This window comes from Camelus ferus, chromosome 16 (genome assembly GCF_009834535.1).
Source record: "Camelus ferus isolate YT-003-E chromosome 16, BCGSAC_Cfer_1.0, whole genome shotgun sequence".
NCBI lineage: Eukaryota > Metazoa > Chordata > Mammalia > Artiodactyla > Camelidae > Camelus > Camelus ferus.
Window position 1 is genome coordinate 20,781,171 of NC_045711.1, and position 20,156 is coordinate 20,801,326.

The 20,156-nt window shown below is 52.5% G+C and overlaps 1 protein-coding gene across 1 annotated transcript; it reads left to right on the forward strand.

The window, feature by feature from the left end:
• The first annotated feature begins 4,885 nt into the window (after positions 1–4,885).
• On the forward strand, positions 4,886–7,714 carry ACTG1 (actin gamma 1). Its single transcript, XM_032456574.1, has 5 exons — positions 4,886–5,040; positions 5,401–5,769; positions 6,045–6,483; positions 6,571–6,752; positions 6,841–7,714. The coding sequence occupies exons 2-5, from the start codon at positions 5,407–5,409 to the stop codon at positions 6,982–6,984; spliced, it is 1,128 nt and encodes a 375-aa protein (XP_032312465.1). The 5' UTR covers positions 4,886–5,040; positions 5,401–5,406; the 3' UTR covers positions 6,985–7,714.
• Positions 7,715–20,156: the final 12,442 nt, after the last annotated feature.

Here is a 20,156-nt window from a genome sequence, read left to right on the forward strand (position 1 = left end):
AAAAGGTCACCCTCCGGGTGAGGGAGCTGTGGGGCAGGGCCCACATCGGTGTCCGTGTTACCACTCCTGGCAGTGTGCCCACTTCTGGACCACCGTTCTGGGTCTGTGGTGTTGGGAGTGGTGTCGCTGTCTGCCGAGACCCAGGGAAGCAGGCCGGGGGCTGCACCCTGGGATGCGGGGTGAGGAGGCTGCTGCTCCCGGAATCTCAGGTCTGACACACAGAGGTGCTGAGTGAGTACTTAATCATCACAGAAAACTGGATGCCTGGGGACATGGAGGCCAGAGGTCTGGAAAACCTGCGGTGAGGCTTGGAGAAAGTTCACTGGGCCATCCAGTGGCCTCCTGTCCCCATACCTGCACCAGTGCACCAGAGCCACCAGCCTCGGAGCCTCTGATGGGCCCCACACCCTTCACATCACTGGCCCATCTGCTGTCTTTACAAAAATTGAGGCCCAGAACTCAGGTCCTGACTCCCAGCCCAGTGCTCCTCCAGGAGCCTCCCGGGCTCCTGCTGCACCTTAGCAGCGTCTGAGAAACTCTGGTGAGGCCTGTCTGCAAAAGGCCTGAAGCCCTTCTCTGCCGGAGCAGTGAACCCTTGGCTAACTCCCTTTGCAAGGACACACACTGTGAGCCTCAGCTTCCCTGCCTCAGGCAGCAAGGACCGGATGACATACTTAGAGGCCTGGCCAGGGGCATTCCGGCCCAGGACACATGGCAGCGTTGAGCACTGAGCACCTGACTCAACTCACAGGTGCCTGAACGTCCAAACAGCTGGCCAACACAAAGGTCCACGGGGCTTGGGGCTGGAGCCCCGGCCTCCGGGTGTGCCTGGTGACTGCTGGACCTCCCATGCCTGTCTGTAAAGTGCTGAAAAGCCGCTGCTGGGCACTAGACCAGAGACAGAAGTGTGTGGCTTGTCCTTTGACCTGAAACTCGAGAGGTGGGCATGTCAAGCCAGCAGAATCCCGGCCTTGCCTACCAGGGCAGCCTGGGGACCACTGTTCCAAACAGACAGCCACTCTGGGGGTTGCTCCTGTGGGTGCCAGCCCTGTGTCCAGGAGGCCTTAGGTGGCAAAACAGTCATCTTGCATTTGATCTGGCCACAGGCCTGGGAGAACAGGACAATGAGCTGAGGGTAGGGAAACTTTGGTTTTCCTTGGCATTTAGAAAATAAAATTTTAATTATGAGGTAATTTTAGATTTACAGAAAAGTTACAGAGACAGTTAGCATTCCTGTAGACTCTCCACCCCGTTTCCCTAATGTTAACATCTGGGACAGTCATGGTACAATTGTACTGAGAGATTGACTTTGGTACTTAGTATTAATTAAATTTCATGAGTTTCTCTGCTCCTGCCCTTTTTTCTGTTCCAGGATCCAACATTGCATTTGGAGGGAGGTGGGGGTAAGGCATTCCTGGCAGGTGGAGTGGCAGAGGCAAAGGCCAGAAGCAGGGACTCATTACCAAGTTCCCTCCCCTGTCTGCCTGACAAAGAACTGGCTAGATGGAAGGTGCTGAGAGGTGGGAGGCAGGTGGGGTGATGGGCTGGGGGTCGGGTGCAGAGGTGACTGGGATCCTGGGAAACATCCCTGGAGGTTGGAGCAGGGAGATGACAGGCTGACGGAGGTGTCAGAGGGGCGGAGCAGGGTAGGATCCTGAGCTGGGGTTTCCTGGCAGTGCCCAGCACTGGAGCTGGCCTTGGGCTGAGTCTTAGCCCCGCCACACTTCCTTGCAAGGTGATGTCACCTCCCTGCACCACTGTTTTCTCAGCTGTTAAATGGATGGAAGATGAAACGAGATGCAGCACAGCCACAAGAAATCCACCAAACCAACACAGAGCTAAAAAAAACTTTAAAAATTCCCATCAATTCACATCATTGCTCTGAGCCCCAAGTCTCCATCCTCAAGATGGAAAGGACACACCTGCTTCTGGGCAGAAGGGCAGCTGCTGACTGTCCCTCTTCCCAGGGCCTCCCTGAGCACCCCTGAGCCAGGGGCTGCTACATCCCTGCCACAAGGGGCTCCTGGGCCTCTCCAGCTCCAGGACGGCTGGGGGCAGCCCTGCGCTTCCAAGCGCACAGCCCTAAGGTGACCTTGGGAGAAGGCCTTGCACTGCCCAGTTGCAAAACAGAAAAATCACAGCGCAGAATGCGGTGTTCCGCGCCCCCTCCCCCAATCCCCTGAGCAGAGTTTGGAGGCCTCGCTCTGCCTGGGGCCAGGCCCCTGGATCCGCAGCATTCACTTACTCCAGATTCAGGGTGATGCCTCCCAGGCGGGTGGTCGCCCCCTCTCCACCCACGCCAGGCCTCCAGCTGCGCTCCCCCCACCCCGCCGCCACCAGACCTCTGGGGCCACGTGCACCCCCACCCTCCACTCTCGCGGCCAGCCGTGACGAGGTGCAGCCGGGCCTCCTGGACCCCCGAGGGCCAGGGAGTCGGGGGGGGGGGGGGAGCGGCGGCCGGCCCCCGCCCCGCCCCGCCCCCTCGGAGGCTCCCGGGCCGCCCCGCCCCCGCCCCGGCCTCCCGCCGCCGCCCCTTTGTTCCGCCGGCCAATCGGCGGCCTCCTTGACTAAATAAGGCGAGGAGGGCGCCCGGCGCCCCCTGTCCGTTACTTCCGCCCCCCGCCCGGCCGGTGACTCAGGGCCGGCGGCGGGCGGAGACGGGGCTGCCAGGGCTGCGGCTTCCCGGGCGGCGGGCGGGGCTCCGGCGGCGCCGAAATGGCCAAATATGGCTGCGCCGCGCGCCGCTGTCCCCGACCCGCACACCTGCGGCCGCACCTTGACCCACTCCCCCCACCCCCGCCGGGTGACACATCCGCGGAAGCAGCAGCAGCTCCCCCACCCAACCCCGCGCCGGCTGACCGAGAGCGCCCGCTCCCCTCCCCCGCAGCCCCGGCCCTGCCGGTTGGGGGCTGGCAGCCTACCGAAGGGGAAGCCCCGGGAATCTCGGGACTCCAAGACCCCGCCCCCTCCCCCCCACGACCCTTCGCCCGTGTCCCCAGCGCCTTGCCAGGTGGGGAAAAGAGCAGGGGGGACGGGGACAGAGGTCCAACGGCCTCTGCCCCCTCCCAATCTGTCCCCCGAGGTAGCCTGGGCACACCAGACAAAGGAGTGCCAGAGCGAGCTGGAGCCCGAGGAGAGGAAGCCCCCGCAGTCTAGGGGGCCTGACTGGAACGTGGTGTGGGCGGACACAGGGCGCGAGGCCTTGGATGCTGGACACTTCCCACTTCGCGTGTGACATCTTGGGACCCGCGTGTTGCAGGCGTCCTCGCACACTGACGCCCCCACCTGGGGGTTGAAGGCCCGTGTTTGTGCCCAAGGGCGCCAGGAAGTGTGGACTTTCCGGAGGCCCATCCCCAGGCTCTCCATGGGTGGGGCACACATCTGATGGACAGCAGCCTTGCCTAGCGCCCTGGAAAGTAGGGAGTCGGGGACCCAGCTAGGTCTGGTGGCAGGAGTGGCCATAGGCAAAGCCTTGGCGTCTGCGTGCCTGCAGTCCGCTGGTGAGCTGGGCGGCTGCTTTACCTGCCTAGCCCAACGTGCTTATCCGTTAATGTGGACACAAGATGACCTTGCAAGGATCTTGGGACGCCCGGCCTCGCCCCCTCACCCCCATCAGACACCTGCTCCGGTCCACCCCACTGGGGCCTTGGACGCGCCCCCACGTTGACTCTGCCTGACCCACTGCTACTCCTCTTGGGACAGTGCTCTTCCCCCATACCGCCTCTAATGTTTAATTCTGTTCTGAGCAATCCTGAAAGCTTACAAGTCAGTCCGAGGAAACCAGAGTACCTGGTTCCCTCGGGGCATAACCAAAGCACTGGCGGTGGCAGGTGTGACCAGGACCCTGCCAGGGATGACAAGTCTTTTAGCACAGGCTCATGGGGAAAAGGGCGCGCCCCGGGACCCGGGAGAACTCGCAGCCCCAGGCAGCCAGGGGCCAGCAAACCCACTTCAGCCGCGGCCCTTTCCCAAGATCATAAACAGAGAAGGTGAGCCCCTCAAAGTCTAGGGAGAGCTGACTGTTCGGGCAGTCTGCACTACCCTTCTCTGCCTCAGTTTCCCTACAATGCGCAAAGGTTATTAAAATGAAACGAAGTCCCACCCCTGCCCCAGCGGATGAGGGGGGGACCCCAAACCCGGAGTGGAGGCCGCGCCTAGGAACAACTGAGCCTACGGTTAGACGAGCAGGATACACAGGGTGTGGTAGAATCGGGCCTGTCTCTGGACCGTCAGGGACCCCGGGCAGGGCGCCCCAACTCCGGCGGAAGGGCCTACGCGGTGGTGGCCGCGCTGGGGGACGGGCAGCTCCTTCCCATCGTGACGGGGGCGACGGCGAGGTCATGGCTCCCCGGCACTCCCGCGGACCGCGGGGCACAAAGTGCCGCAAGGGCGGCCGGTGTAGGACCCCCCCCACCACTCTTCCCTCCCCTCCCCCAGCCCGGGGCCGGGAACCGGCCTTCACGGCCCGGGATCTCTGCAGGGCCTCAGAAAGAAAGCTCGCAGGGGGCGCTTGGGGACCAAAGTACCCCCTGCAGGGCCGGACAGCGGGGAAACACCCGGCTCCGGGTGCCGCCCAGCCCCGGGCCAGGCAGTTTCGGGGTGCAGCAGCCGGGCCCTCCCCCACGGCGCGCGGCAGTCCCGGGGCGGGGCGCAGCCTCCACAACGACCCCCGGGGAGCGCCCACTCTCCCTGCCCGCGCGCCAACCCGCGCCAACCCGCGCGGGGTCCTGCTCGGGGGTCTCGGGTGCGCGGGGGTGACACGGGCGGGGCGGTTGGGGGCGGTGCGGGCTGGGGGCGGGACCGGGCGCGGGGCCCCACGTGCCCTGGCCGGACGGGCCAATGGGCGCCCGGCGTTCGGAAAGATCGCCATATATGGACATGTTCTGGGGCCGCGCGCGCCGCCGGTCCGCGCGCGCTCCCCGCTCCGCTTAAATACTGGCGGGGGAGGCCGCGGTCGGTCTCACTCGCCGCAGCCGGCCCGCGCTCCGCGTCCTCTCGCCGCTCCGCCGCTCGCTCGTCCGCATCCCGCCGCCTCCGCCGGTAAGTGAACAGGTCTTTGCGGCCTAGTCCGTGTCAGTGTTCCCTCGCTCTTTCGCGGGCCCGCTACACGCTCCTGGGCCCGGAGGCCGGGCCGCGCCGCCGCCAGGAACAAAGGGCGGCCGGGTGGCTGGGCTGGGATGCTTCCCAGCGGGGCCGTGGCGGGAGTGCTGCCGGGGGAGGGGTCCAGGGCGGGGCCGGGCCGCCCCGGAACGACCGGGGAGTGAGGGCGTTACGTAAAAAAGCCTGCCTTGGTTCCAGGCGGTTATTCCGCTGCCAGGACGGCGGGCTCGGGGGAGGCGGGCCTCTGCAGGGGCCGTCCCGGCGCTGGGGAGCGCCTGAGTCGGTCGCCTCTTTGAACAGATCGCGATGGAAGAAGAAATCGCTGCTCTCGTCATCGACAATGGTTCTGGCATGTGCAAAGCTGGCTTTGCTGGGGACGACGCCCCCCGGGCTGTCTTCCCGTCCATCGTCGGCCGTCCCCGACACCAGGGCGTCATGGTGGGCATGGGGCAGAAGGACAGCTATGTGGGCGATGAGGCCCAGAGCAAGCGCGGCATCCTGACCCTCAAGTACCCCATTGAGCATGGCATCGTCACCAACTGGGACGACATGGAGAAGATCTGGCACCACACTTTCTACAACGAGCTGCGCGTGGCCCCCGAGGAGCACCCTGTGCTGCTGACCGAGGCCCCCCTGAACCCCAAGGCCAACCGTGAGAAGATGACCCAGGTAAGCTGCGCGGAGTTGCCTCGGCTGGTATATCTGTTTCACAAGTCATTTTGTGCTGTTTTTTTCTGAAATTCAAGTGTTTCTTTCGATATTTTCAGGGTTCTGTTCTTCTCCTGGCATTTCCTCCCTGAAGTCTCAAGGTTTCTTATTTGTGTTTCTGCCTGCTTCCTTTTCTTTTCTCCACACATCACATTTGTGGCATGCCGGCATGGTGTGTAAGCATGGGGTGGCTCTGTGTCCCTGCCCTTGACTGAGGAGCCCATTGCTTTCTCCAGATCATGTTCGAGACCTTCAACACCCCGGCCATGTACGTGGCCATCCAGGCCGTGCTGTCCCTGTACGCCTCTGGCCGCACCACTGGTATTGTCATGGACTCTGGGGACGGGGTCACCCACACCGTGCCCATCTACGAGGGCTACGCCCTCCCCCACGCCATCCTGCGTCTGGACCTGGCTGGCCGGGACCTGACGGACTACCTCATGAAGATTCTCACGGAGCGCGGCTACAGCTTCACCACCACTGCTGAGCGGGAGATCGTGCGCGACATCAAGGAGAAGCTCTGCTACGTCGCCCTGGACTTCGAGCAGGAGATGGCCACCGCCGCCTCCAGCTCCTCCCTGGAGAAGAGCTACGAGCTGCCCGACGGCCAGGTCATCACCATCGGCAACGAGCGCTTCCGGTGTCCAGAGGCGCTTTTCCAGCCCTCCTTCCTGGGTAGGTGTCAGGCGGTGTGAGGCTGTCGAGGGCCAAGGTGCCTCTCAACTTGAACGCGTGATCCTAAGGGAGAGCTTTGTCTCTTAGGAATGGAGTCGTGTGGCATCCACGAGACCACTTTCAACTCCATCATGAAGTGTGACGTCGACATCCGGAAGGACCTGTACGCCAACACAGTGCTGTCTGGTGGGACCACCATGTACCCCGGCATCGCCGACAGGATGCAGAAGGAGATCACGGCCCTGGCCCCCAGCACGATGAAGATCAAGGTGAGTCCAAGGTGGCTGTGGGCTTGGGCCGGGAGGCCTTGCTGGGAAGACTGTGCCACCGACTAAAATCACATCTCTGTCTTTGCAGATCATCGCTCCTCCTGAGCGCAAGTACTCCGTGTGGATCGGGGGCTCCATCCTGGCCTCACTGTCCACCTTCCAGCAGATGTGGATCAGCAAGCAGGAGTACGACGAGTCGGGCCCCTCCATCGTCCACCGCAAATGCTTCTAAACGGACTGCGGGCAGATGCGTAGCATTTGCTGCATGAGTTAATTCAGAAGTATAAATTTGCCCTGGCAAATGTACACACCTCATGCCAGCCTCGTGAAACTGGAATAAGCCTTTGAAAAGAAATTTGTCCTTGAAGCTTGTATCTGGCATCAGCACTGGATGGTAGACTTGTTGCTGATCTTGACCTTGTATTCAAGTTAGCTCTTCCCTCGGTGTACGTTTAATACCCTGTGCATATCTTTGATTTAAACCCCTAGTTACATGCGGCTCCGTCACTTGTCGTGGCTGAGGTGAGAACATGTTTGTGGAAGAGAAACTCGTTGGCTTGATGTGAATCCGGGAGACCCCGCGTCTCTTGGTTGTGCAGGGTATTGACGTGTGAGAGCTGCCTATTCCAGGGTTCCCTCGAGGCTGCAGGAGTCCTGAACCTGTTGTCATTTCTGTCCCGCCAGCCTGACGGGCTTGGGAAGGTCCCAGCCTTAGGACCCACTTTCCTTTCTCCCCCGGTTTTCCCGCCAGATCACCAAGGGTCGTTCCTTGCCTTGAGTTGGAAGACGGTTTGCATTCACACCTGTAAATTTATTCATCCTTTTAATTTATGTAAGGTTTTTGTACGCAATTCTCAATTTAAGAGATGACAACAAATTTTGGTTTTTCTACTGTCACGTGAGAACATTAGGCCCCAGCAACGCGTCATTGTGAGGAAATAAAAAGTGCTGCAGTAAATCGATCAGATTGGTGCCTCCTGCTTGGGGGGTGGGTGTCTTCGGGGGGTGGGACAGCAATGGGGCAACAACTCGTGGTTTCTCCCAAACCAGGGGTGTGATTGTGTTTTCAGAAATTACGGTCCTAGGAGGTCTTGGCACAGCTGGAGTCCCTGTCCTGGTGGTGTGGCTTCTAGGAAAGAGGGCCTAGGCCGTGCAGGACAGTGCCCCCTCCCCATCAAGCTGCTGGCAGGAAGGGGTCTGCAAGTGGCCTTGCTTGGCAGCGTGACCTCGGGTACTTGGCAGGAGCTGTGCCGCGCACCGGTACTTGCAGCTGTGAGGGGGGGTGGCCCTCCAGCGCACAGGTGCTGTGGGGCGGGGCTTCTCTGTAAACTCGCCAGCCTGGAGCAAGCTTGGGATTGCATAGAACCCGACGTTCTGGGAACCTTGCCCCCCACTGTCGACTGTCACCTGGTGGTGTGAACGTGGCTGGCAGGCTCCAGGCTTCATCCTCCGCCTGTCGGTGAGGAAGGTGTAGTTCTGCTCACGGTGGGCAGAGTCTCCCCAGCTATTTCAGATTTTCAAACTTTATTCTTTGCAGGTGGGGTCTGGGAGGTGCGATTTCTTCACTAGATTGAAAATGCTTAAGGATCTGGAAGAACTTGAATTTGAAACAGAGAAGAAAGATTTAAAGCCTGTGCTGTTGGGAATTGTCTTGGGGTCCCGGGGAGGGAGGCTGTGGTGTGGGGTCAGGAGCAAGGGGCCCCAAGAGCAGGACTGAAGGAGCAGAAAGTGGGCCCTGCCAGGCCCGGGGCTCCATCCTGCCTTGGCCCTGTCCCCTTGCTCCCAGGGACACTGTGACAGCCCCTGCCCCCACCTGGGGAACACAGCGATGGGTCAGAAGCCACTTTTTTGCCCTGGGCAACATTCTTCTTTCAGTCAGGACTAGAAAATCTGATTCGAAGCATGAGTGGTTCCAGGGACCAGGATGGGCCGGGCTCACGAGGAGAGAACAACTTTCTTAGGACGTGGAGGAGAAAGGTGGCTGCCTGGTGCGGCCACGCCGCCTGGCCAGATCCCGGGTCCATCCACCCTTCTTGGCATTGGGCCCGGTGGGCGAGTCCATCTACTCTGTGCCTCTGTCCCCTTTGCAAAAGGGACACGGAGGCCCAGACACCTCTGCACATGTGGAAGGGGCACGTGTTGGCCCACCTCCTGCTCCTGGGGGTAGCGAGATTGCCTGCAGCATGGAGACTCGCCTCCCTTTGTGGCGCTCTGGGGACAGTAACCGATGTGAGAACCAGTCACTGAACTCACCGGCTGAAGGAGGGTGGCGAGGTGGTCTGGCCGCGGGTGCCCTGGGGAGCTGGGCACACTGCCCTGTGCCCACAGGTGGCACTTCCTCACGTCCATCAGAAAGAGGCTTAACTGCCAAAGAGGGTGGCCTCTCGCCTCTGGATGATCTCACCTCTGTTGGCATCTTTTCTTCAGGTGGCTCTGTACCAAGTGCACCAAAACGCTAGGCTTTGCAAAAGGAGATGGAGCTTCAGAGAAAGACGGACTGTAACTATTGTGACTTGAAAGTGAATCTGCTCAAACCAAAGCAAGACTTGGACAGTTCTGCCCACTTCTACAGAAAGAGAAAGGAGCGCTCTGCAGGAAGAACCCCACCAACAGAGCCAGCAGGCACTTGGGGTACAACGTCCTCACAGTGGAAAATGGGATTAACCTCCAGACCATGCAAAGACTGCAAATTAGCAAGAAAAGGTCAGGAGAATCTGTGGACAAGTGAGAGAAAAACATTCAAACGGGCCACTTAGGGAAGATGAAATCTCAAAGGCTAATGATCAGCTTATGAATGGAAGCGTCTGGAAGAGATGCCTCCTTGGAGAAGTGTCTCATACCCTGGGGGATACCATGGACAGCTGCCCAGGTAGTGCACTGCACAACTCGAGAGGGTGTTGCTCGTATATACGATGATGCTGTATCAGGCAGGTGAGGCTCAGTTATGCCCCTACAGTGACCCCACAATCTCACTAACTTACAACAATTAGGGGTTCTTTTTTGCTTACACTGTATGTCCATCTATGTTGGCTCATTCAATTCCAGCCTGTGTGTACAGGCAGACAGGAAATATTGCAGGTTTGGGTCCAGACCACCACAATAAAGCAAATATTGCCATAAAGAGAGTCACATGAATTTGTTGGTTTCCCAGTGCACATAAGAGTTAAGTTTATGCTGTGCTGTAGTCTGTTAAGTGTAGGATGGCATTATGTCTTAAAAAAAAAAAAAAACCCAATGTGTATACCTTAATTAAAAAACATCTTACTGCTAAAAAATGCCAACCACCTGAGCCTTCAGGGAGGCATAGTTGTAACATCAAAGATCACAGATCACAGGTCACCGTAACACACGTGACAATAATGAAAAAGCCTGGAATGTTGTGAGGATTACCAAAATGTGTCCAAGAGACACGAACTGAGTAAATGCTGTTGGAAAAAGGGGGCCAACAGTTTTGCTTGACACAGGGTTGCCACAAACCTTCAGTTTGTAAAAAACACAATAAAACGGGGTTCTGCCTGAACCATGGTTTCAGAATCGGCCATTACCGGTGGGAAACAACTTTACCAACCACAAGTATAGTCCAGGGCTCGTGTGCTGTTCTTCTGCCTCCAATCTTGCAGACCCCTTATTCCCAAAGTTACTTAGGTCAGCATCTTTCCCCAGGCCTCTGGGTGACGGCGGTTTCATACATTGTAAGAGTTACATTCTTTTCTCCCAGTCTGCATCCCTTCCTGGGATCCTCTGATCTCCTCAATGATTTTTTTTTAAAGCCTGTGTACGTTGTGGCTCACTTTTTCTGCTATATAGTTCTCCAGGTTTTGACGTTACATAGTGTCAGGTGTCTACCATCACAGGACTATGAAGAATAGCCTCCCCCCAAGCCCCCCAAATGCCCTATGCCTCATCTGTGATATCATCTCTCCACCCCCAAGCCCTGCAACCACTGACCTTTTTTTTAATTGAAGTATGGTTAGTTACAGTATGTCAGTTCCTGGTGTGCAGCACAGTGTCCCTGTACTGACTTTTTTCTGTCTCTAAAGTGTCGCCTTTCCCAGAAAGTCGTGTTGTTGGAATCACACAATCTGGGGCCTTTTCAGATTGGCTTCTCTCACTTGACAACACGCATTTAAGATTCCTCCCTGTTTTTGTCCTTGTTTAAGACTGCCTTCCTTTTTACCACCGAAAAGGCATCAGTTGTCGGATATTCTAGTTTGTTTAACCTGTGGAAGGACATCTTGGTCGCTTCCAGTTTTTGGTAATTACAAATTAAGCTGCTGTAAACATTTTTGGGGAGATTTTTGCATGGACGTAAGTTTCCAGATCAGTTGGACAAAAATTCTAGGAGCATAATTGCTGGACTGTATGGTAGGATCATTTCTCTTAGTGAGAAATGGCCAGACGGTTTTCACAAAGCAGCTGCACCATCCTGCGTTTCTGCCTGCAAATGGAAGCAAGTTCCTGTTGCTCTGAGTCCTCGCCAGCATTTGATGTTGTCAGTACTTTAGAATTTTAGTCATTTCCTAGCTATCAGTGGTGTCTCAGTGTGGTCTTAATCTGCGTTTTCCTGGTGAATAATGATGTTGAGTATGTCTTTATGTGTCTATTGACCTATTCTACCTCTTTTGTGAAGCATATGTTCTAATTTGCCCATTTTTATTGAGTTGTTGGTGTTTTTATTATTGAGTGGCAAGAGTTCTTTATATATTCTGGATACTAATAATTTGTCAGATGCATTTATTGCAAATACTTTCTCTCACTCTGTAACTTTCCTTTTCTTTCTTTGTTTTTTTTTTTTTGCCATGCCACAAGGTTTTTTGTTTTGTTTTTCTTTTTGTTTCTGTTTTGTTTGGGGGCCTTTTCAATTTTTAATGGTGTACTCGGAGGACAGAAGCTTAAAGTTTTGCTGACATCCGAGTACCCGTCTTTTCCTTTTATCATTGTGCGTTTTGCGTACTGCTGTAATGTCATCAAGATTTTCTCCTGTTTTTTTTCCCCCCCAGTAATTCTATGGTTCTACCTTTTGCGTTTAGATCTAGGATTCAAAGTGGATTTTTGTGAATGGTGTGAGATAAGAGTTCATTTTTCTCCCACAAAAGTATTCAGTTGTTCCAGCACCATTAAAAAAAAATCTGTTCTTTTTTTAAAAAAAAATTTATTTTAAAAAATTTATGTATTTTTTGGGGGTAGGTAATTAGGTTATTTATCTATTTATTTTAATGGAGGCACTGGGGACTGAACCCAGGACCTTGCTGCATGCTAAGCATGTGCTCTACCACTGAGCTGTACCCTCCCCCTCCAGCACCATCTGTTGAAAAGACTTTCCTCTCCTTGTTGAATTGTCAAAAATCAACTGGCTATATGTCTATCCTGTCCCATTGACCTATATACACCCTTTCATGCTCATGCCACACTGTCCTGGTAATTTTAGCTTTGTGTATGTATTTAGTCTCGAAATCGAGTGGTGTACGTCCTCCAACTTCATTCTTTTTTCTTAGAATTGTTTTGGCTGTTCCAAGACCTTTGCATACCACGTCCATTTTAGAGTCTGGTTGTCATTTTTGTGCAAACAGAAGCCTCCTGGGATTTTGATGAGGACTGCATTAAGTCTACCGTTCAGCTTGAGAAGATTTGCCATCTTAACAATACTGAGGCTTCCGAATAATGAAGTTTTCTGCCCCTCTGTCTATTTAGGTTTTCTTTCATTTCTGTCAGTCAGATTTCTCAGTTTTCAGTTGAGAAGTGGTGCGCAGCTTTTCCTCGGTGCATTCTTAGGGATTTGATGTTTTTGGCTGCACTGTAAATGGTATTGATCTTTTCACTCTGCAGTCGCTCACTGCTGGTTGGAGAAGCAGCAACAACACATTCCGCGTGCGGGCCTGGCATCCCGTGATCTTGCTAATTCTAGAAGCAGGTGTTCTGCGTGTAGGACGAAATCCTGTGAGTAAGGAATGCTTCACTTTCCCCTTTCAGAGATAGCTGCCTTTCATTTAACTTATTATTTTTGTCTTATTATGCTGGCTGGCATCTCCAGTAAGATAACTCACCAGACTGAACAGGAGTGAGGAGGACAGACACCCGTTCTCACGTTGCGGGGAGAGCTTTCTGCATGCCATTGTTCAGTGTGGTCAGCTGCGGGGTTTTCAGAGCGTGCCCTGATTTCTGAGGGGGAGGTAGTTAGGTTTCCCCACTGATTTCTGCTTGGAGGAGGTACCGGGGATTGAACCCGGGAGCTCGCGGGTGCTGAGCATGCGCTCTGCCGCTTGAGAGATCCCCTTCCCCCTGGGGAGTCTTCGTCAGGTTCAGGAATCTGCCTTCTATTTTTATCTTGATAGGAGTGGTTTTTTTTTAATCATAAATGGGTGTTGAATGTTGTCAGCTGATTTTTCTGCATCACGGAGAGGACCTGGGTCCGCCCCCTTCGCTCCGTTGCCGCGGTGGCTGACGTCGAGCGGCTTCCGAGGGTGACGGCGGCCGCGTGCTCCTGCGTGAGCCCTTCGCCCCGCGCTGCGGCTCTCCTGTGCGCTGCCGGTTCACTTGCTGGTCTGTGAGGCGTTTCTGCACCAGCGCTTCCGAGCGATGCCTGTTCGCACGCGGCGTTCTTCCCTTGCGGTGTCTTTGCTGACTTTCGGAGTCAGGGTTTGTGATTTCTCTCTTTTTCTCCTTGAGCGGTTTTATGAGTTTGTTAGGGCTGCCCCAGACTTGAGGTGGGGTGGGGCTTAAGCAATGAACACTCGTTTCCTCACAGTTCCGGAGGCTGAAAGTCTGCGATGCAGGCGCAGGGTGGTTCCTCCCGAGCCCTCTCTCCTGGGCGTGCAGACGGCCCTCTCCTCCGGGTGCCCACGTGGGCGTCCCTCTGGGTGTCTGTAACTTCATTTCCTGTCATAAGGACACAGTCACGTGGGATTAGGGCCCACCTACATGACCTCATTTTAACTTAATTACTTCTTTAAAGGCCCCCATCTCCAAATACGGTCACGTTCTGAAGTCCTGGGGGGGTTAAGACCGGCACACGTAAATTTTGTAGGAGGGACACAATTCAGCCCATAATACCCAGTGTAGCTAAAGGTTTATCCACATTATTCAAGTTCTCAAAGAACTAGCTTTTTCTTTCATTGATATTTCTCTCCTGCATATTTATTTTCTGTATCATGTTCGTTGATGTTTGCTATTTTCTTTGCCTTTCCTTCTATTTTGGATTTATTCTTCTCTTCTTTCTTCTATGTCTTAAGACAGAAGCATTGATTTTGGACCTTTCTTTTTCTTTTTAATTTTTTAAAAAATGTTACTGAAGTATAGTTGGTTACAACGTGTCAGTTTCTAGTGTACAGGAGACTGTCCCAGTGAGGCATATGTATGTGTGTGTGTATATATATATATATATTTGTTTTCATAATCTTTTCCATTAACAGTTATTCAAGATATTGAATATAGTTCCCTGTGCTGTACAGAAGAAATTTGTTTTTTATCTATTTTTATATATAGTGGTTAACCTTTGTAAATCTCAAACTCCCAAATTTATCCCTTCCCATTCCCCTTTCTTCTTTTTTAAAATATAAACATTTAAAACTATCTACCCTCTAATCACTATTCTAGCTGCATCCCCCGAATGTTGATATACTGTGTTTTTGATATCATTTGGTTAAAAGATGTTAAAATGTCCCTTGTGATTTACTCGGTAATCCATGGGTTACTTTGAAAATTGTGGTTTACTTCCAAATAGTTTAAATTTTTACAGACTCTTTTTGTTGTTGTCTACGTTCATTCTCTTGTGATCAGAAAACATTTTGTATTTTTTCAGTCCTCAGAGCTTATGAAAACTTGTTTTATAGTCCAGAATTTAGTCAATTGTAAATTTTCTGTGTGCACTTGAAAAGCATACGCCTTCTGCCACATGGGTATAGTGCTCTATAATGTCAATCACGTCAAATTTTGATAGTGTTGTTCAAGTCTTCTGTGTCCTTACTGACTTTTTCTCTAATTGTTATTTCAGTTTTGAAGAGAAAATTGTTGAAATCTCCAACTCATGAGTTTTCTGTGAGATTTCTGTCTCATGTATTCTGGAGCTCTGTTATCAGGTGCATATACCTCTAGGATTGCGTCTTTAGCTCTGGTGATATTCCTCATCCTTCAACTAACCTTGTCTGGTATTAATGTAGCAATGCCCCTTGCTCATGTTAGTGTTTGCATAACATAACAGAGTCCATTGTCTAACTTGGAACCTGTTTATATTTAACGTGTGTTTCTTGTGGGCATCTGTTCTTTTGGTCTTGTTTTTTTTCATCTAGTATGTTGATTTCTGATTTTAGACCATTTACATTTAGTGCAACTCTTGATATGATTGAGATTAAGTTCTACCATCTTGTTACTGAGTATTTTTTAGTTTATCACTTAATCTCTATTGACCAATTTCTTCTCTCTCTCTCACTCTCAGAGGTTTACTGTATATATTTTAAACGTATCACAGTACACACATAATGTGAGAACCTTACCATCATAGACTTCTGTTTCCATCCTCATGTATTCATGCTGGTTTTGCCATGTGTCACTTCTGCATGTGTTAAAGCCTGACCATGCATTGCTATTCATTTTTGATTTAGAGTCAGTTATATTTTAAAGAAATTAAAAACAGAAAAAATCTTTATCTGAATATTTCTCATTTTTGGTATTCTCTATTTCCACTTGATATCAATTTCCTTCTGTTTATAGCTCTAACTTTAACATTTCTTCTTCGTTTGCTGGCCATAAATGATCTCAGCTTCGTTTGTCTGCAAAAGTTTCAATTTGTTTTCATTTTTGAAGAGCATTTTCTCTGAATATAGAATTCAAAGTTGATAGGGTTTTTTTTTTTTTCCCCCTTTTAGCTATTTCAACATGTCATTCAATTGTCTTCTGGTTTGCACTGTTTCTTGCAATAAGTCAGCAGTCACGCTTACCTCTGTTTCCCTAAATAAAACAAGTGTTTTTCCTCTGGCTGCTTTTAAGCTCTTCCCTTTATCATTGGCTTTCAAAATTTTGATGCAGGTGTGTCCTTATGTGATATTCTTTATCTTTACCTGGCTTGGGATCTGTCAGATTTGGGGATCTGTGCTTTTTTACGGTTTTCAACAAATCTGGAAAAATTTCAGCCATTATTTCTTCAAAGATTTTTTCCTGTCCTCTCCTCCTATCCTTCTGGGGTTCAATTACACATAAGGTAGGCTGACTGCTATCGTCCCACAGGTCACCGAAGTTCTCTTCAATTTTCTCACTTCTTTTCCCCTCTCCGTGACAGCTTGGATAGCTTCTCTTGGTGCATCCTCAGCTCATGGGCATTTTGCTTTGCCTGTCTCTCACTGGCAAGTCCACCTGGTTCATTCTTAATTTCAGCTGTTGTATTTCTCAGGTTTAGAAGTTCCATTTGGCTCTTTTATGCCAACTTTCTCTTTATCATGTTCCTGTTTTGTTGTAAATCTGTGAACAAACGTATCTATTTTAAAATCCTTGTCTGCTAGTTCCATCTTCTCTGCCACCTCTGGGTCTGTTTCTGTTGACTGATCTCTCTCTGGTATGGGTCATAGCTTCCTTCTGTACATGTCTAGTCATTTTTCATCAAAGTGTTACGTTGTTGAATCGCTGGACTTCACGGTCCTTTTGCTTTAGAGAGTTGGAGTTTGTTTTCACAGAAAGGCCACTTAGTTGCAGACATTTGATCTTTTTGAGGTAGTTTTAAAGCTTCATTAGATGGAGTCTAGATTAGCCTTTGATTCTGATTTAGCTCTGCTACTAGTGTGACTCTCACAGAATCTCCATGAAATTTCCTGGGTACTTAATGAGGTCTGCTGGGAACCCAGATGATTCTCCGTCGTGGGTTCTGGGAATTGTTCAGCTTCACAGCACCCCAGGGGCGGTTCTTTGCTGAGTCTCGTGGGGTTTCCTGAACGTGTGCACAGGTTACCATGTGCAATTAAGGGGACCTCCGTATGGGTTTCCAGAGCTTGTTCTCCGCAGAGCCCCCTCCTCAGGTGCCCTGCTTTGGAAATTCCAACCATCTCAGCATCTCCACACTCCGACCTCCGTGTCTCAGCTCACAGGGCCTTTGTGTTCTGTGCCTCAGTCCAGAAAGTCCCTCCAGACAGAAAGCCAAGAAGCCATAGGGCTCGCGTCTGTTCTCCTCCTCTCAGGGCCCACCGTCCCGGACTGCCCACTGTCCAGCGTCTGACAACAGCTGCTTCATGTCTTTTCTTTCCAGTTTTCCTTGTTTACGGCAGGAGGGAAAATCCCAGTTACCCCACGATGGCCAGGAGTAGAAAGTCCTTCTATCCTTTGTAATGTGTATATTGACATATTTCTACACATAAAGGGTATAGTCTCCCATGATCTGATTTTTCTTTCATTGACATGTTAGTGACGTCTTTCAAGTAAATGTATTTAAATACACCTTCTCACTGGCTACGTGCTGCTTTGCTGTAGCGATTTGCCGCCAGTTAATTACCTCTCCACCGATGGCTACTGAGGTGACTCTGAAGTTCCTCACGGTTGCACATAACACAGCGAGGGCTGTTCTTACTTTGGGTCTTCGTGACATTTTCTTGGGCATGCTCACTTATCTAAACCTCTCAGCCAACCAACACTGAGCTTTCTTCAAGGGCATCTGCGATTGAAGTCTTTTCCTACTGTTCATGGGGAAATTTCTGTTTAAATGTGGAGACTCTTCCAGACCTTTCTGCCAACTAGATTCAAGTCAGGCAGTCCTGTGCAACTGGCTTCTTGCTTTCAGTACATAATATTTCATCAGACTTGGCCAGGACAACCACGGGTCCACCCTGCTCTTTTCACTTGGTATTATAACCCAAGCATTTCCCCATTTCCCCAATTCATTCCATATTCCTTGGAGGATGGCTGGGCCAGGAGTCACGTACTCTCCTCATCGCAAAAGGTGGATGCTGCCACAGGTTGTGGTTATAATCAGCCCCGTCGTGATGACATGAGTGTTAGAGGTTCCCCATCACTCCGACCTCCTTGAGAGACGATACCTAACATGAAATTACTGGGCCACAGGGTGTAGCTACTTGTCATCTGTTCATACACATTGACAAACTACTTTCCAAAAAGCTGTGCCCATTTCCGTCCAGCAAGTTATGGAACCTCCTTCTTAGCTAAGGTTAACGGCCCAGGCTCCAGGAGCCCAGCACACCCACCACCAACCCTGAATCACACTGGGAGGAGAGGCGGCATAGATCCCGCTCGCGCAGTGGGCGCTGACAGGAGGGGGATGGCAGGGGTGGCAGCGGGTCTTGTGGATACTTGCTGTGTGGCACCGGTGGTCTTTTGCTGCGCGGAGGTGGCTGGAGCCAGCTCTGCAGCAGGATCTCGGGTGTGCTCCCCAGCGGCACAACCCCTGATCCTGACTCCCCCACCCCTGGTAATCTGTGAGCCTCCCAGAATCTTGTTAAAAGAGTCCTCTTCTGCTTGGATATGCCAGGGTCTTCCCACCTGGGTCAGGCAGGCCTGCTCTGCCCCTCCCCGATATTCACTCGCACTTCTCCTTTTGTTGGAGGTGCCAAGCCCCAGGGACGGAGCACGTTTGGCCAGTGCCAACCATGACCAGCCGGCTCCCTGCTGCCTCGGAACCCCTCACAGGGTGGGAGGTCCTGTGCCCTCTTCTGGTCAACAAGGCCTAAGGGGGAATCCGCTGCAGGGGCTTCTGGGAGAGGCTTCTTTCTCCCTAGAAGAGGGGACACATGTGACTGGCATGGCCTCTTCTTCCTTTCTTTGGCCTTGACTGTGGAAGCATTTGTGGTGTGTGGCATTCCAGCAGCCACCTTATGAACCATGAGGACAAAAGCCCAAGTCCACCTGCTGCGGATGCGGGTGCAGAAGGACTGGCAGAGTCTGGGTCCCTGATGGGGACAACACCTCGCCTCTGGGCTCCTGGTTATATGAGGAAAATAAGCCCCTATGAGTTTAATCTCCTGTTAATTGGATATTCCATTACTTGTATAGGAATTTATTCCTAATACCCCATTTTCACCTGGACACGCCTTGGGTTGGCCTCTGAAGAAATGTGTTTGTACGATGCTTACAAAGGCTCACTTTGTCACCACAGCCACTTCTAGCCGTATCCTCAGTCAGGATTTTTGGCAGACAGCGAGATACCCAACCCTGGGAACAAAGTGAGAAAAGACAGTTTGGGGGATGAGATCAGACAGCCCACCAAAGCCAGAGGAAGACTGAGTGCCATTCCCAGCAGGTGGGCAGGAACCCAAGGAAAAAGACATCCAGCCTGGGCGCACCAAGGTGGTCTGGTTGTGGAGTCTCCTGGCATTGCACCCTCTGCTGTGGGGCAAAAACTTTCAGTGCATTCACTGATTGAAAAAATCTGTGTCTTTTCTCCTGTCACTACCTCAAGATACAAGGTCTCAGTGAAAACATCTGATCCGCCAGCACAGGCTGGGCTGCGTGGTGGGAGTGGGAGCTTGTATTTGGCTCTTGCATGAAGCTTCCTGTAACTAACTGTAGGCTTCAGGCAGTTTGATCAGGGTGCCGCAAGATTTCTGTTTTCTCAACTCTGCCGATCCCCAACGTCCGCTTTGTGCTTGCACTGACCTCTCTCAAGGTGGCAATGTATCCGCATCATCTCCAGATCCGCACCTCTGCCCCACACGGCTCAAGAGGACCAGGGGTGATTTGATCCAAACTCACTAGCTCCAAGCGGATGTATGGTCAGAAAGAACTGTTCTGATTGGTTGAGGCCTGGACTACCTGACCAATCACCTGGAGGGGAGGCAGCATTGATCTGATTGGCTGTAGGCCAGAAGTCCATCACTTTCAGCCTCTAACACTGGTCGCCAGGGCTGCCCTGGACCAGTGTGGGAGGGGACTAGGGGAGTGAGGACCTGGAGGTGGGGCCCTTGGGCCGTATGGAGGTGGCCCACCGCAGTTCGCTGCCATTGTGTGCGTGTCTGCTTGTCTGTTTGTTTTAAAAGCTAATTAGCCAGTTTTATTCCTAAGATGCCTCAAGTCCTCTTAAAGTAAGCTGAGGCTCTTCTGCTGGGATTCTTCCGGAATCCTTTGTTGGGGGGTCCTTTGGGCTCAGATGGCCTCAGCCTGTCCAGTTTAGACAAAACAATTCCCTTGGATACTTCCTCCTGATTTCTCTTTGCTGAAAATGCTCATTTGCTTCAAATAAATCCCTTTTTGTGATCTTGCCTGTCGTGGTGATTTAGGCAAAAATATAATCCAAAGTAGCCCCGCAACCTTGTCAGGCCCAAGGAGGGGTGAGCGACCCCACCCCTACCCCAGCCCCGAGACCTCCTGTCTCCCTGGGAGGCATGGACGAGATGGACGAGAGAGGCCCAGGCCAGGGCTGCCACCTCACGCGGCTTCCTGGACTGATGGGTGTCCACGGCTACAGGGAAATGAGCC